This window comes from Erpetoichthys calabaricus, chromosome 13, assembly GCF_900747795.2.
Source record: "Erpetoichthys calabaricus chromosome 13, fErpCal1.3, whole genome shotgun sequence".
Taxonomy (NCBI): domain Eukaryota; kingdom Metazoa; phylum Chordata; class Cladistia; order Polypteriformes; family Polypteridae; genus Erpetoichthys; species Erpetoichthys calabaricus.
This window is the reverse complement of record NC_041406.2, coordinates 112,699,803-112,718,713: the sequence shown is the minus strand read 5'-3', so window position 1 is coordinate 112,718,713 and position 18,911 is coordinate 112,699,803. Positions and strand designations below refer to the sequence as shown.

The following is an 18,911-nucleotide window of genomic DNA, read 5'->3' as shown; positions in this document are numbered from 1 at the left end:
TGCCTTCAAACCACCATCAATTCTTATAGGTACACTTGCACAAAGTCAGGGATTTTGTAGGATTATGGTCAGGTGTCTGATCAACCAATTATACCAAACAGGTGCTAATGATCATCAGTGTCACATGTAGGTTGAAACACAGTCATTAACTGAAAAAGAAACGTAGTGGTCGGCCAAGGATACTTAGTGCAGCAGATGAAAGACACATCAAGCTTATTACCCTTCGAAATCGGAAGATGTCCAGCAGTGCCATCAGCTCAGAACTGGCAGAAACCAGTGGGACCCAGGTACACCCATCTACTGTCCGGAGAAGTCTGGCCAGAAGTGGTCTTCATGGAAGAATTGCAGCCAAAATGCCATACCTCCAACGTGGAAACAAGGCCAAGTGACTCAAGTATGCATGAAAACATAGGAACTGGGGTGCAGAAAAATGGCAGCAGGTGCTCTGGACTGATGAGTCAAAATTTGAAATATTTGGCTGTAGCAGAAGGCAGTTTGTTTGTCGAAGGGCCGGAGAGCACTACAATAATGAGTGTCTGCAGTCAACAGTGAAGTATGGTGGAGGTTCCTTGAACGTTTGCGGCTGCATTTCTGCAAATGGAGTTGGAGATTTGCTCAGGATTAATGGTGTTCTCAATGCTGAGAAATACAGGCAGATACTTATCCATCATGCAATACCATCAGGGAGGCATATGATTGGCCCCAAATTTACTCTGCAGCAGGACAACGACCCCAACATACAGCCAAAGTCATTAAGAACTATCTTCAGCGTAAAGAAGACAAGAAGTCCTGGAAGTGATGGTATGGCCCCTTCAGAGCCCTGATCTCAACAACATCGAGTGTGTCTGGGATTACATGGAGAGACAGAAGGATGTGAGGAAGCCTACATCCACAGAAGATCTGTGGTTAGTTCTCCAAGTTGTTTGGAACAACTTACCAGCTGAGTTCCTTCACAAACTGTATGCAAGTGTACCTAGAAGAATTGATGCTGTTTTGAAGGCAAAGGGTGGTCACACCAAATATTGATTTTAGATTTCTCTTTTGTTCATTCACTACATTTTGTTGATTGATGAAAATAAATGATTAACACTTCCAATTTTGAAAGCATTCTTTGTGCTACTGCGATCTTTAATTTCTTTTTTTTATATTTTCTAATTTTCCTACTTTCATATCCTTTAACTTTCTCCACATGTGTATAGTGCCAAGGTTTTTTTTATTTTTTTTGAGCCTTTCTAATTTCCCTGGTTTCATAGTCCCTAACCTGCTCTGCATGTGTTTAGCGCCGTTTGTAAACGTCTTTATGAAGTTCCACTTTGTCTTTTACTCATTGTCTTTTAATTCTGAGCCGGATTGGATGTGCTTTTTTTTCAATTTCACTTGTTCCAGGCTGCTAATTACTGTCCTTATTTTCTGAATTTGCACCTCGATTATTCTTTTTTTCTGTTTTTTCTGTCCAACGCATTTGAGTCTCTTTTCTCCACGCTGCTTTCTTCTTCGCTTAGATGTCGACATTTAATTTATATAATACGCTTTACATGCACTGAGAGCCCTGGATCTATGTGTGCTCGATTCCTTCAGAAGACTAAATGTTTTGCTGCCTATTGTCCTGTTTGATAGATTGTAAGTAAGGCATGCCTTTGGTCTCGCGGGTAGATTGTAAGTAGGGCGTGTCTTTGGTCTTGCGGTCTTTAAAATGTCTTCCGAGAAGATCATGTATCATAGACTTGCTTTTTGCTTTCCAGGACAGGATTTCTTTTTATAATATATGTATACAGTAATCCCTCCTCCATCGCGGGGGTTGCGTTCCAGAGCCACCCGCGAAATAAGAAAATCCACGAAGTAGAAACCATATGTTTATATGGTTATTTTTATATTGTCATGCTTGGGTCACAGATTTGCGCAGAAACACAGGAGGTTGTAGAGAGACAGGAACGTTATTCAAACACTGCAAACAAACATTTGTCTCTTTTTCAAAAGTTTAAACTGTGCTCCATGACAAGACAGAGATGACAGTTCTGTCTCACAATTAAAAGAATGCAAACATATCTTCCTCTTCAAAGGAAACAGAGAGGAAAGCAAACAAATCAATAGGGCTGTTTGGCTTTTAAGTATGCGAAGCACCGCCGGTACAAAGCTGTTGAAGGCGGCAGCTCACACCCCCTCCGTCAGGAGCAGGGAGGGAGAGAGAGAGAGAGAGACAGACAGAGAAAAACAAAGTCAAAAATCAATACGTGCCCTTTGAGCTTTTAAGTATGCGAAGCACCGTGCAGCATGTCGCTTCACGAAGCAGCTGCAAAACAGAAGGTAGCAACGTGAAAATAATCTTTCAGCATTTTTAGACGAGCGTCCGTATCGTCTAGGTGTGCGAACAGCCCCCCTGCTCACACCCCCTATGTCAGGATCAGAGAAAGTCAGCGCAAGAGAGAGAGAGATAGAGAGAAAGTAAGTTGGGTAGCTTCTCAGCCATCTGCCAATAGCATCCCTTGTATGAAATCAACTGGGCAAACCAACTGAGGAAGCATGTACCAGAAATTAAAAGACCCATTGTCCTCAGAAATCCGCGAACCAGCAAAAAATCCACGATATATATTTAAATATGCTTACATATAAAATCCGCGATAGAGTGAAGCCGCGAAAGGCGAAGCGTGATATAGCGAGGGATCACTGTATATGGCTTGAGCATTCATAGTTTTCATACTTTCTCTGTACATTTAGCATTTATTTGCTCAGAAGTTGATGCTTCTTCTTTTTTCCACCCTAATGGCCTGCTTCTTCTTTTATTCCTCATACACCACTGTTGTGGGGGCTTGTTTTGTTTTGGACATGCTCTGTGTCTAGGTATGTCAGACGACAGGGACTTAGATTAGAGGCTGGAGGCAACTTCCCAATCTTTTTAATCCTTGTAATTATAAATGCCAACGTAAAAATAGCCTTCAGGGCAGTAACTCTTGGGAAAATTGGAAATTAAGGTCAAAGCTGTCTTATTTTTAGTTAAGATGTAAAAATGGCATTTAAAGCTCAGAAGCAATGTCTCAAAGACTGGACAGTTAACTTTGTGAGCTGGAATGTTAACACTAGAATTACCAGAGCCTACGACAAAACTAGATCCGGCCCACCTTAAATCCCATCACACCTCTGTCAGTGTCTTTTGTCCTGTAAATGTGCCGATAAAGGCAAGCACCCTGCTATTCCATCCCCCCACCGCTGCCGAACATGTACAAAGTTCTCCCAGCACATGCCTTGATTATCTGGGAGTGAAGTGCTGGTGTTTTAGAGTGGAAATAATAGATTGTTATTTGGAACATATGCATTTCATGTGTGTTCCGTTTCTGCAATAATCTGTAAACACATTGTTAAAACAGAAACGTTTTTCATATTTTAGTAGTAAATGACAAAATGTTGGCGTAAACTATATAATGTGTGAAGCCTGAAGTCCAAAGTTCAGTTAACACTTTAACAAAAGGTTCAAGGATAAGACAATAGCTTCCGTGGCGTAGCAGTAGGATTTGCTGACTTGTAATCAAGAGACCCCGGTTTGATCCCGACTGCTTCCTATATTTGCCATTTTCAGTAATGAGCTGCTCTTATTGTTAATATTATACAGTACACACATACATTTGGTTTGCGTCTGTAACAGACGGTGTACATTTATAGTACTTGTAAAAGTTTTTTTTTTTCTTTTCACTTTTATTCTCTCAGTCACGATCACGATACACACTACCCCCAACCGAAACCCCAAAGCATGTGACGCTGTTATTTTTTATTTGAAACTGGGAATAACTGTAGATGTGAGTGGTGTTTTGAGGCAATGGATCTGGACATTATCTGATCTGGAGGGATAAAAGCTGACACACAAACGCTGGTGAATCTGCCTTATTCATATCTCACCCTCACTTGATTTTTTTTTTTTATTCAAAGCTGCATTGACGACAAAAAAAAAAAAACAAACAAACAAAGGTATATAAAGTATAGGTATACAGTAATCCCTCCTCCATCGCGGGGGTTGCGTTCCAGAGCCACCCGCGAAATAAGAAAATCCGCGAAGTAGAAACCATATGTTTATATGGTTATTTTTATATTGTCATGCTTGGGTCACAGATTTGCGCAGAAACACAGGAGGTTGTAGAGAGACAGGAACGTTATTCAAACACTGCAAACAAACATTTGTCTCTTTTTCAAAAGTTTAAACTGTGCTCCATGACAAGACAGAGATGACAGTTCCGTCTCACAATTAAAAGAATGCAAACATATCTTCCTCTTCAAAGCAAACAAATCAATAGGGCTGTTTGGCTTTTAAGTATGCAAAGCACCGCCGGTACAAAGCTGTTGAAGGTGGCAGCTTCGCTTCACGAAGCAGCTGCACACAGAAGGTAGCAACGTGAAGATAATCTTTCAGCATTTTTAGACGAGCGTCCGTATCGTCTAGGTGTGTGAACAGCCCCCCTGCTCACACCCTCTACGTCAGGATCAGAGAAAGTCAGCGCAAGAGAGAGAGAGACAGAAAGTAAGTTGGGTAGCTTCTCAGCCATCTGCCAATAGCGTCCCTTGTATGAAATCAACTGGGCAAACCAACTGAGGAAGCATGTACCAGAAATTAAAAGACCCATTGTCCTCAGAAATCCGCGAACCAGCAAAAAATCCACGATATATATTTAAATATGCTTACATATAAAATCCGCGATAGAGTGAAGCCGCGAAAGGCGAAGCGCGATATAGTGAGGGATCACTGTATATGATATTTGGAATTATCATTTTATGACCTGTTTAGTACATTTCGGAAAACATTGTGGCACGGATGCAACATTATTCATGTTGTGTGTGTGTGTGTGTGTGTGTGTGTATATATTTATATTCAAAAAACATAGAGGGGATAACAGGTACTTAATGGTTAAAAACTTGCAATATTTCAGAAAACTAAGGTATCCCCTTGGAGTTCATATTGTGATGTTGTGCCGCTATATTCTGTTTAGCAAAGCAGAAAGATTAAAGTGCTTGTGTGCTTACTGGCCCACTTCAAGCCCAAGATATAATACAACCCTAGAGCAACAGCATGCCTTGATAAGTTTAAACTCTTGTGCAGCTCGGTAAAGGGGACCCCCTCGAGAAAAACGTACACCTTTTCTGTTCAAATGTTTAAAAATGTAAATTCCATAGGCGACATAAATGTTCAGCCTGTAAATGTCAATGCTATATGTAATAAGTTAAAAAGTAAACAACAATTTGGTGTATATTGCTTTCGATCTAAACCCCCCAAAACTTCAAGTTTTTGTCAAGTATAAGATTACATATCAAAGTGTTACATTCAATTGTGAGTAAAGTTATCTCTACTAATTACCTGTTTCAAAGTAAAATACAGTTTTTCAGTATCCAAAGTCATTCAGAAGGAAAAGCAAGAATTGGTCTATGTTTTATTGATGGCAAAATTCTATGTAGAATATTCAAGAGTAAGAAAATCCAGTGAACTAATAGTGGCCCAAGTATAAAAAAAAAAAAAATCAAATACTGTATAAAGAAAAATAGTTAGTCACAGTACTTCTCATAAGTGCTTTACTAATGACACTATTCTCTAAAGAAATTTTCAAGGCAAAGCTGAGTAATACAGCTCGTCATTATCTTGCAAATAAAGGTAAATACCCTTACAGCTTATTAAACAATAAACATGTTACCTTAAGAGCCAAATGTAGACTGTTTTACTTGTAAATTGAAGACTTTTAGCCTTGTACAATATCATCTTGTCAAATCTTAGTTTATGTGAATTGTGAGTTGTATTTATATTAGTCTTTTTAATGTTTATTGAAATGGTCCATGGTTTAAAAAAATAAAAAAGCTTTATATGCTGTTATTTCCTTAAAGTGTATTTTAAATGTTTTCTTGACTACCAGTAGTACTTATGTCAGTAGCACTTCTTATAACAAAGAAGTGTCTTAACGCTGGTTCCCTTCCCTCTGCTTGCACACTTTCTTTAATCTGGAACTCAAATTATAAACATGTGAATATCCTTCATTTTTGAAAATAATAGATTTTGAAAGGGTAAATGATTGCAAGGTAGAACTGTTTTGGAGACAGGTGTTTTGATTAAATGTGGAGTAAAAGTAAAACTGCATGTGACAGCAAAAGCCTGATTTACCTGGTTCATGGTGCTGATCGTAAGGTTTCAGAATGGTTTATGTAATAAATAAAGTATAGTTATAGCTAAAAAGACAAACAATTTTGCACATAACTTGTTAATTCAGTAGATTTGAGAATTTGAATGAACAAGGCAATTTGTCTCCTCCTCCCCAAACCCAACCCAAAGGCGAAGATTTGATTTGCAGAACCCATCCAGGATGGATAGAAATGTTGAGATGTTCATGACAATTGAGAAAACTCTTGTTCAGGTAAGACCTACTCTAAGTAGCTATGCCTTTGAAAAAAGCAAATGCGATAAGGTTCAGTTTGTAAAATGCCTTAAACATGTTTAACTTCTTATTGATTTTTTTGTATGTTTGCTTATGTAGACTATGGTATATTTATTTGATTGTTATATGAAGAATCACAAAGGAATTAATACAGGAAAAAGAATATTTCAAATGCCTGCTTAAGCAAAAGGCAAACTGTGCTCTACATTAAAGACATTACTGTATTAAAGAAGAGTTCCAAAAAATGTATGAAGTATTTATGATGAGTTGCATCCAGCTAAACATCTCGGCAATTCAAGCAACATGTGTTTTTTTATTGGAATTACAACTATTAGTCTTACTGTATATTTGGCGTAAAAAAAAAAAAAAATTATTAAAAAAAAAACAAAAAAACAGGTTTGACCACTAATACTGAGCTATGAATTTATTCTCATTTGTCTGTCTCACTTGGGTTTTTTTGTGGCAGAAATTATGCTTTTTGAGGTTATATGAAAAATCTGAGACTTGATCCAATTGTTCTTTAATATTATTAGGTGCTTTTTTTCTGTACAGTGTTAGATTATTAAAAAAAAATCAAATAGGCTTCCTATTTATCTAAAGTTTAAACATGATTTGTTGTTAGGCTTATGTGTTTGTTTGCAGTATTTGTAAAGTATTTTTAACGGAATGTATTTTTAAGTTAAAGCTGGTCATATATTGTTTCTTCAGATTGCATGTTGTCTAAAGTAAACTACACTACTATACAAAAGATCACCTGTTAAAATGGAGCAAAATGTACAATTTTGGTGGAAATTCGAACAGGCACTTTGTAATTATCAGACCTAAAAATGTATTTAGTATTCCACAAACACATTCACTTGCTGTTTTGAAGATTACTACTCTTGCTATATACAGCAGTGGTTCCCAAACTCAGCCCAAGGAATGCACGTTGGCTGCAGGATTTTGTTTCTACTAACTTCCATTTTTAACCAATCTCCCAGCTAAATTGTGTGAGCTATTATTTCCCAGTTTCTGGGTTTTGGGGTCAGTGTATATAGGGCTAATGTTGTTTTTTCCTTTTTAATAATATTTTGATCCTGATTTTCATTCTGCTTTTCTCTTTGTATTGGTTATTTAATCCATTATTTACTAATTAGTGGGTCAGATGCTGAAGCAGTTGCAGCCTTTCATCACTCAGTGTTGTTTGCCCAGGTGTCTGTTTTGCTGGTTTTTAATTGTCATTATTACAATTCAGTGAAGGAAGCAAACTTCATAGATAAATGGCAAAATAGCTGGAAAATAACAGAAGAAAGTTAAGCATTTACAGTTATAGCAAAATAGGAGTGTTTCTAAATGTGTTATAAATGTAAAAATCATAAGGCTGTTCTTTTCTGAATTCAGAATAAGAGAAGAGGAAAAAACTGCAAATTAATTGAGATCAGTTATCACTGATTGGCTGCAGGTTTTTTATTTCAACTAGATTCCCAAAGTGGGTCCCAGGGATGTGAGTTTGGGAACCAATGGTCTACAACATCCATTTTAGGTAGTGAATGGAAAACTTGCTTGGCAGCACTACAAAACACAGGGAGCAAATAGCTACAGTACTTTTTAAAATTTTGTTTCCTGTCAGAAGGTGTTCTTACCCTACTGGCTATGTGATTGTTAGGGGGTGCTAGAAAATTTCAAGACCAATTTTCTTGGATTCTGTTAATCATCTTGAGAGACACTTTGTGTTGTTTAAGATATGTGTGGTTCAAATGATTAAAATGCTTCTTAGGTTGGTTACTATTAATTTTTAATATTTTGTAACTGCTGTTTGGAGCCAGAGCATATTCAGAATAAAATTAATGCATTCAAGATATGTTTTCAATTTTACAGCATTCTTGAAGAAGTGGTGCTTATTTTATACCAGATAGTATATTAGTAAATTCATTGCCCAATTAGGCCATTCTCCTATGTGCACTTCTAGGATGCTCTACAATAGTTCAGATTTATATAAACTGATGTATTTTGTCCTCATTTTGTACTTAAATACTGTGCTGGGCAGTACTATTTTAATGATCAAATGTGTACATCTCTTTCCAGAATAACTGCCTAACCAGGCCTGTTGTCTACCTAATGCCAGATGTTGAACAGAAACAAGCTAGTAAACTTAAGGACATAATCAAGCGACACCAGGTACTGTTTTAATTTAAAGTCTTATATGTATGCACTTTGGGTCTGTGGGTAGTATTTCTCCTTTAGGTTTAACATTGTAAGTTTAATGGTGATTGTAGCTGCATTTGTCCAAAATTTCCAAGGGTCTGCAACTTTAGCTTACTTCATAGAACAATTCAGGCAATAATGACACATCCTCTTTAATAAAATCCCTATGTGCGTCCAGGTGTCCGTGTGTGTGTGTGTCTTCTGGTGAAGTGCGCATGCACAGGGCACGGTGCGATGGCGATATTACTGTCAGAGAAAGTTAAAGGCATATTACCGACGCTCTCGCCTTTATTACCGCCAGAGAAAATTAAAGGTATATTACGGAGGTACAAGCCAGCGGATGTACAAGACAGTATTACTGTCACAGAAAATGAAAGACACAAAATACACGAAGAACGGTCAGCTCAGCAAGTAAACATCAACAAAAGAAAGGCTGAAAGACAAAGAAAAATACGACCAACAAAAAGAATGAGGTCAAAGTCCCTTGCCATTTAATACAGACTGTTCCTACTAATGTTTATGCACTACTGTTCTAGTGCCCGTTATTGTAACGGGCTTAATGACTAGTGTTAAAATACTTCCACAATCCATGTATCTTAAGTTTAAAACTTTTAATAAAATTCAAGGCAAAACAGTTCACACAAAAATAGAGAAAATATATTACAAAGAAAAGTTCTTGTTTAAAGAAAGTTCTGTTTAAGGCTTACTTATCTTGTTTCTTTTCTCTCCAAGTATGTTCATACATAGTTTCATATGTTCATAAAAGATGTAGAAAGATCAGGAGGTGGTCAGAAAACAGTATATCAGTGTACAGTGGAACCTCGGTTCACGAATGTCTCGGTACACGTACAACTCGGTTTACAACCAGAAAGTTTGCCAAACTTCTGCCTTGGTTCACGACCACGCACTCGGTATACGAACAAGCCAGGTTGCCTTTCGGTTTGTACATGTTCAGTCTCTCCCTGTGCATTTCCTGTGCAGCGAGCAAGAGAGAGAGTGAGAGAGAGTGAGAGAGCGCGAGAGACAGAGGCACACACACAGGCAGTGCGAGAGAGCCGCACACACACACACACACAGGAGCGCTCTAGAGACACACACACACACACACAGGCGCTCCAGGCTCGCAAAAGAGAGATGCACGCGCACACACACAGGCGCGAGAGAGACACGCGCACACACACAGGTGCTCCAGGCTCGCAAAAGAGAGACGCACGCACACACACACAGGCACGAGAGAGAGCGAGCGAGGGACGCATAAGGTAGAGAAGGCTTGTTTTTGTTTTCAGTTCTATTTACAGTGATCGGTTCGTAGCCTGCATTGTTGCAATGTTACTTTTCTTGGTGGTTTATTAAATTATGGATTTTTCAAATGTTCATTTTTTCCCCTGTGCTTAAAACTCATTAAAAAAAGTGTTTTTAGTGAGCGGTTCCTAGCACTATAGCGCAAATTATTGCAGTGTTAGGTTTCTCTGTTGTTCAAGGTTTTCTCAGTGTTATTCAATGTTTTTACATTTAGTTTACCATTACGCTGTGCATTCTATGGTATAATTAACTATATTTGTGCTTAAAAACTAATATATATATATATATATATATATATATATACACACATACAGTTTGTACGGTCTGGAACGGATTAATTGTATTTACATACAATCCTATGGGAGAAATTGCTTCAGTTCACGACCAACTCTGTTTACGAATTATGGTCGTGAACCGAGGTTCCACTGTATTTGTAATCTAACAAGCCATGCTTCTAGCAGTGAGACTGTTTCCTAACTGGCTTAATTAACACAAAAATTACATGAATAGTACATATTATTTATATAGCCTATGCTCCAGGTGCTTAGCAGATAGCTAAAAAAGTTCTATTTCATCTTAACTTAAAGCGGGGTAACTATGTAAAACTGATATTCTATTCAAATTATCGGGTGCTTGTGTGAATTTAACATTAACTTTCTAACATTGGCTCTTTCAGTGATATTGAGTTCAATGTCTTGTCTAGTACATATAAAAACATAAGTGGAATATGTAGTTTAAAATCCTTATAAACTTGGGGTTGGGTATTTTCACTGAAAGATGCAAATACACATTTATATTTTAGATATGTTTTATATTAGCTTAATTTTCTTTCTAGCAGTAAGATCATATTTTGTGGTGTCTTCTAGGGTACCATTACAGACGATAAGTCAAAGGCTACTCATCATATTTATCCTGTTCCAGCATCGCTAGAGGAAGGTAAGTCTACAGTCCTGGAAAATAAAAGTTCAAGAAAGTGATAATTTGATTTCTTCATAGGCTATACATTTGATAAAATATATTTTGATCTTTAACTTTTAAAGTGTACAATATACCAAACAATGATTCAATTCTGTTTTTTTCAGTGAGAGTGGAGAATAAAAGCTCTGTTTGTATAAATACTTGAATTGTGCTGATACATTTTAAGTGTGTGTCACTTGAAATACAGTTTGACCAGAATTTTTTTTTTCAGTCTGACATAGTTTTTTTAAAATATTTATATTATTGAATTGGTGAAAGGTCAACAGTATGCCACTTGGTTTATTCAGGTAACATTGTTATCTCTGAATTGGTCAACTGGGTTCTCCTGCTTTGAAGGAAAATTCATGTAAAATCTACCTTTTGAAATCACAATAAATCAAGCACTGCTGTTAGCTCAGAGTTGGCCAAAACCACTGAAGCCATGGTCTGGAAAAGTCTGATCAGAAGTGATCTTCATAGGAGAATTGCAACCAAAAAGCCATTCCTCTGCAACTATGTGATTTGATCAAAATTAATGACCCTCTCACTGCTGGCAAGTACAGGCAAATGCTTATTCATCTTATAATACCATTTGGGAAGCATTTGATTGATGCAAATTCATTCTGTGGTATGACAGTGACTCCTAACACAAGGCCACAACCTTACTTTAAAAAAAAAAAAAAAAAAAAAAATCTGCAGTGAGAAAAGGTACAAGGAATCCTGCAACAGTTGGTATAACCCCCACAGAGCCCTGACCTCAGTATCATTGACCAGTCTCAGATTACATGCCAAGACAGAAGCAAGTAAAACCACCAGGATCTACAGTGGGATTGTGATAGGTTCTCCAAAAGGCTTGGAACATCCTATTGCAAGTACCTTCACAAACTGCATGCCAGTGAGCCTAAGAAAATTGCATATGTTTTTACTGTGAAAATCGATTACACCAAATATTTACTTTGCTTTTGTCTGTTTGCATAAAATTTTAGGAATTTTATGTAATTAATAAGAACTACTCATGGCATTTATTGTTGAAAGTATTCCCACCTGATTGCATTTTTTTTACAAGCACCAAATTATGTCTACTATCTAGAAAATGTGTTAATATTCTGTTCAGTGCTTTATTTTTTAAAAAAATAAAGCATTTGCAGATTTTTTTTTTTTTTTTTTTTTTCAGTACTGTTTTTATATTTTTATAAATGAAATGTATATTAAAAAAAATAAGTCAGTATGATTATGTGAATGGAATTTAAGTTGTTGCCAAATTCTCTTTCTTTTAAGAAGAGTGGTTTCGTCCAGTGATGCGGAAGGACAAGCAGGTGCTGGTTCACTGGGGAATGTACCCTGACAGGTAAGTGTCATGCAAGCTAAACTTAAAAGCCAATAAATTGTGCACATCCAGTATGGACGCGAGTGCATTAGGGATGTCCCTATGCCAGAGTTTTTGTATTTGATATCAATACCTGTTAAATTTTACAATACTCTATACATATTCCATACCAAAAACACAATCCTATTCAATAATTTTCAATGGCTTTTATTAAAGGTACAGAACCTCCATTATTTAAGTGAATGATAGTGTGTCATTTTCTGTAATAGAAGATAAAATACACTGTATAAATACTAACAGTAACAGCTTTAAAATACTTGCATATTCATCACGTAGTTACACAACTATCATTTATGTAAACTAGTATTCATTTTTAAATATCAAAATACATTGCAGGGCTTGAACGTTAATGTGTGATAGACATGATGTTTCCCCAGTGTAACAACTTTGGGGGTGTGGTTATTACGCATAGGGTTTATACAGTAAAGAATGATATCGTCATGGACTGCATGAATTATCATACTGTGCGCACATTCAGAATTTATTCTGTGACATTTTCTACCCAAAAATAGTAAGTGATAGTAAAAAATAAATTTTCAAACGTTATTAAATCTGTCCTGTTAAATTAGTGAATTCTAAGATAATTCAGAATATTTACATTTAAACAAACTGTTTGAAACAGTTATTCTAACAACATTTAGAGTGTGATTTGTCAGAAAACCACTCTGTTAGGTTTGTAACATTTGCTATTGTAAGATTAACAATTGCATCATTAACTGGTTAAACATTTTTCTGAACAGTAATATTTAATGGATGAGTCAAGTAAACTCAAATTTAAAATATCACAAAGTCATGGTACTTTAAAGCAGTGTTTCTCAGCCTTTCTGTTTTTGTGGCTAACTTTTTAACATGCAAGTGTCTTTGCATTCTACCAAATGTTCCTATTTGGTAATTCTTTGGGATTGTCAGAGCAGCAGGCCCTTGGTGTATTGAGTGTGACTATCATAGCATGGGGGTGTCTCCCTTGGTGCATCAAGTGTGATTGTCAGAGTAGGGACTAACCACTACCTTTATAAACAGTAGCAACTTGTGATCCCCTTTTGTTTGAGAAACGCTGTTTGTAACTTCATTTACCCATCAGTACCCATCTGTCAGTGAAGTAGAATGTTGTAAAGACAATAGGAATAAAGATTACAGGTGGGTATATATCTGTATTCCTGGTTAAAACAGACTTTTAAAATAAGGGCTAAGGAAGCTTCATTTTCACATAGCTAATTAATGTGAGTAAAAACATCAGTGATTTCTCTCAGCTGTTTGGAGCCACTCTTGTATGGTGTAACACTGACTAACCTGTCCGAAAATAGTTTTTTTTGTTTTGGACAGCATTCAGATCTGGCTTTTCATTCGTCATGCAGAGTTTTGTGGTGCTGATTTGAATGATCAAACAAATTAGTTGTATTGCCTGATCATATAATTAAGTCACTTTCATAATGCTTCTTCTATCTCATGCTAATGATCTTCTTGCTCCTGTTTTGCGTTCTCCTAATAATGCTCCACTCCTTTATGAGTTTGTCTTTTTATTGGTCCTTTCAAATTCTTAATGACTTTTAACAGTCCTTACATTCTCAATAAGTTTAACTAAATGACTCATGCAAATGCAATTAAAGGCAACATTAAAGATACAAGAAAGTTTAAAAAAAAAGGTACAGGGACTTGTGACTTTTACAATGTTTCTCCCACAGCTCTGTACTCCGCATAAGTAGCTAATTTGTACAAAGGTCTAGCAGTGCCTTTTTTGCTCCTACACAGCATTTTAAATGTTTACAATGACATTCCAGAATGTCATAGCTAAATTGTTTCAGCAAAATGGTTCTCAACTACACCTTCCCAAAAACTAAATGTTGGATGTTAACTGTAGTGGTTAGCTGAGAAATAAAAATTACTTTTCAATCATTTGGCTTTTGGTCACCCTTCTCTAGAGCTCTAAAATGATCGTGGCTTGTCAGCTGATTTTGGACTTGGCATTTGATTTTGGACTTGTGCTGGATGATTTGCAATTTGGTTCAAAATAAGACATGCCTTTTTCAAAAGATCTGTTTTCTAAAATAAGATAACAAATTCTGCTCAATAGGCTGCAATAAGCCAGGATGTTTCACTGAAGCCAGATTTTTAAGATTGTCTTTAACCTCCTTAGCTTTACATTTTTTTCCTCAAATAAAATATTAAAACGTCCATTTTTTCACTTGAAAAAAATGACATTTTTATTAAAACATCTGACTATTGTAAAACATGCAAAACACTAATAAAAGAACAGTCTGGTGTGTAAAGTACAGTATAATAATAATAATAATAATAATAATAATGACAGCACACTGTACATGTGCGAGTGACGTGTCTCTATCAATTTCACTGACCGTTTCAATTTCACTGCCTGAAGACAGATTCACCTCATCATCTCTGCTGATGAGAAGCATTTCTTACGAGACACCATTATAAGGCTACGAGAAGACGTGTCTACACAATTGCCCAGGTATCACTTGGGCCTGACGCTTAGGCAAGATATGCCTATACCGTTGCCCGAGTAACATTTGACACTAACGTTGTTGGCACTTGTATAGCCCAAGTAATCTTTGGGTCTCACACGAGACACACTTAAATCATTGTCCAAGCAACACTTGGGACAAACACTTTTAGCACTTTTTCTCATTTACTTATATATATATATATATATATATATAGATATATATATATATATATTTTATATATATAATATATTTTATATATAAATATATATATATTTTATATATATATATATATTTTATATATATATAATATATATATATATTTTATATATATATATATAATATATATTTTATATATATATATATATATATATTTTATATATATATATAGTGATATATATATATATATATGATATATATATATATATATATATATTATATATATTATATGATATATTATATATATATATGATATATATATATATGATATATATATATGAATATATATATATCGATATATATATATATATATATATATGATTATATATATATATGATATATATATATATATATATTATGATATATATATATATGATATATATATATATATATATATATCATATATATATATATGATATATATATATATATATATATCATATATATATATATATATATATATGCATATATATATATATATATATCATATATATATAAAATATATATATCATATATATATAAAATATATATATCATATATATATATATATTTTATATATATATGATATAACGCCCTGAGTGATGCTTGGGTCTAATGCTAAGGAGGTTAAATTATCTCATGTAGCTTTTAAATAAGTATAACTATGATTCTAGGAAGCTTGTCATTTTTATGCAGTTTTCAAAGTCTACCACTTTTTAGCTCAGTTTTGTTATTTGTATTAGTAACAAATAATTTTTTACACAATTGTATTTTTTAACTGTTTTTAAACTGTTTATTTCACCCCATGCCATTGTATAAACATTTGAAGATGTCAGTACACTATGATTATATATTTACTAACTTGTGCTAGTGTATGAAAGAAATGAGGCATGGGCCAGTTAGTTAGTGCCAAATCAACATAATGAAAGCACGATTTCATTAAATAAACAGAAGAATTATGCCTAGGGGGAGTGGTTCTCAGCTCAAGCTGTAAATCACAATCACAAACATGAAATTACTTTCCTTAATTGTGTTTATTCAACTTGAGTTTTTTACTTTTATGTAAATTAATATTGGACGTTATATTAATTCTTTAATGCAGGCCTATGTACAGTACATTATAAAAATGTTAGTGCTAATATTCTTAATTTATACAAACTTCTACATTTTAATATATATGTTGGTGGTTTCCACTTAATTATATAATGCTCTCCTGTGTCTTGACAGCTATGATACTTGGGTTCCTGCCAGTGAGGTTGATGGTGAAGTAGAAGACACCCCAAACCCTGAGCGACCTTGGAAAGTGAGTAATGTTTCGGTGAACCCTGCGTAATTTTTGCACTGTGTTGTGGTGTTGCACTGTGTGATGCTAATGTATATAAATTATAATGGCTGGATGGTTTACATTAGGTTCCATTTTATGCAGTAAGATATTGATATGCCCACTGGCAAATAAGTCTCAACTGCCTGAAGAAATTTGACTTAAGCATTTGGATAGGTTGGCTCAGACTTGTTTTATTACGTTTGTTATGTAAATAGCTTTTGTCACATCATCTTTACTATTGTTTATTGTGTAGTATTTTAGTGATTAGTTTTACGTAGTGAGATTACATTACCTTATATGGAGAAACTGTAGACAGATATGAAAGACCCTTCTGAGAAAGTGTCTCATAGGTTTGTTCTTGTCCTGCCTTAAAAGATGTAAGCTTTGCATTCCAGCCAAGTCTCTTTTCTTTTCCTCTAAAAAGACCATTGGGTTTGCAGAGGAGACCGTTTGCACTCATGTGCATTCATGTTTTATAATTGGAATATCATACTGTATTGTTCATGTTGCTACCTCTAGCTAAATAATTTAAATACATATTAACCTCAGATTTTCATTACTTGGTTGGCATCTACCATTAGTGAGGCAGTGGTTCTTATGTACAGGAATAAGTTGTGAAATTCTGAAATTTGGATTTATTTTTCTGCTTATCCTGATTTAGTGTCCAGGAGTGGCCTATGCTATGAGCATTGAGTAAATATTACTTTAACTGTGGCTTATTTTCACTTAATTAAAGTTAATGACTGCATTGTATGCTTCTGCTGTCTTAAACCATGAAAACAACTTGAGCTTATTTTTCTAATTGGCTAAATTTCTTTCTTGTCTCGGTTTAGGTTCATTCCAAGTGGGTCCTTGACACAGATTCCTTTAATGAGTGGATGAATGAGGAAGATTATGAAGTGGATGAAAACAAGAAGTCTGTAAGTAGAATTTTTGAATGGGTACTGAAAATCAAGCTTTAATATAACTTTTGCAGTTCAGCCAGAACACAGCCGTACTTGCTGCTGTAATCTTACATGACTTCATTAGACTTTTCTCTCCTGACACTGTACAGATTTGTTGTTAGTTAGTAATAAACAAAATATTACTATTTTGTCCTCTAGTAAAAATGGTTGTCTAAATGTTTAAGCATAGTAACTACTGAGTCTTGTGTTCAAATACCAACACTAACCCCGAAAGAAGCAAGTTTTCATGGGTCAATGTGAGTTTCTTCCTAAATCCTAAAGATGTTCATGTTAGCATTGAATGAACACTAAAATGACCTGTAATCATTAAGCTAGAGAATTCTTCTGCTGCCTACATACCTTTTTTGGGAGAAATTGGGTAATAATAAAGAAGACAAAAAACTTACAAAATTTTCTGTCTTTCAGAGAGGACCTTTAATGTACAAAAGAACATAAAACTGTCCAGAAATACATTCCTCAACAGTTGGCCTGTTCTTGATTCATCCTATAAACTTTCAAATACAGCGTCATGCATTCAGCTAGAGTTCAGTGTAACTCTTCAGTGTTCTAAAAATGGCCACTACATTTGCTCAATATACCAGATGTTTTCAGAAATGCATCCTTTAAAAGTTGTCCCACCCCAGTTTATCCTGATAACATTCTGAAACCACGTCATATATTTGGGTATCATTCAGTAAAAGTCTTCAATCTTTTGTACTTACTTCTATTCCCAATATATTAATGTTTTTGCAACATTCTGTTACTACATTTACTGTTAATTCAAAATGATTGTTACCCATATGTAGGTAAACCTCATTAACATGGTTCTTTTGTTAAACCTACTTGGGGGGGGTCTGGGGGAGGGGGGTTTGGGGAGAATCAGAGTACTGAATTCTGTCTCTTCAGTAGAGCCTGAATCAGTAACAGCCTAGCCCATCAGAAGTCTCTCTCTCTCTCTCTCTCTCTCTCTCTCTCTCTCTCTCTCTCTCTCTCTCAGTACAGTATTTCTAGACTTCAACATAACAGTATATACAGCATTATTTTGAAGTGTTAAGAAACTGGAGTCTCTAGATGAAAACGTTCAATTACCAAGGATCTTGTAGTTCATATTCTGCAATTACCGTGAAGAAATGCAAAAATCACAACTTATTTCAAAACATTTGGTTAAGTCCAAGTTTATTATAGTAAAAAAAAAAAACTACAATTCAAAACCAAAACTATTAAAAAAAAAAAACATTAAAACACTCTGAAATAAAATAATTAACAAAACCAAAATGAAAAACTAAACATAACCTTTAAAGTATCTGGAAAGACTAATGGAAATAAAATAAAAATTTACTAAAAATAACTTACGCAAGGGCTAACCTGTCAACATATATTTGTAAGAATTTCATGTTTTGTTTTTGAAATAATAGTCCAGCCATTAGTCTGTAACCCTGGTAACTTTTAACTCTGAAGCAGAAAGTGTTCCACCACGAGCCGCCTGCATATATTCATCCAGTAAATGGCAGCTGGTGAAGGAGAGCAGGTATTCACACAGCATTTGCGGTGGCAAAGCAAGCTCAATATGGGCATGTAAAGCATGTGAAATAGAAAGCAGTTTACTGTGTGATAACAGTGAAAGTTCTTCAGGAGGTGATAGTGACAGCTTGATAGATTCTGGATCAAGTTTTAGTGAAGCATACCAAGGTGATGATTTTGCTTTGAATGTGTTTGGTAGCTTTCATTCACTGGATCTCTGGGGCTGAAGAGAGAA

General features: G+C 35.2%; 1 protein-coding gene across 1 annotated transcript in view; it reads left to right on the top strand.

The window, feature by feature from the left end:
* smarcc1a (SWI/SNF related, matrix associated, actin dependent regulator of chromatin, subfamily c, member 1a) overlaps window positions 1–18,911 on the top strand; it is a 118,717-nt gene that overhangs the window by 31,591 nt on the left and 68,215 nt on the right. The window contains 6 exon segments of the mRNA XM_051936171.1: window positions 6,296–6,377; window positions 8,463–8,555; window positions 10,751–10,820; window positions 12,120–12,189; window positions 16,115–16,190; window positions 17,045–17,131. Coding sequence (XP_051792131.1) covers window positions 6,296–6,377; window positions 8,463–8,555; window positions 10,751–10,820; window positions 12,120–12,189; window positions 16,115–16,190; window positions 17,045–17,131 — 478 coding nt within the window.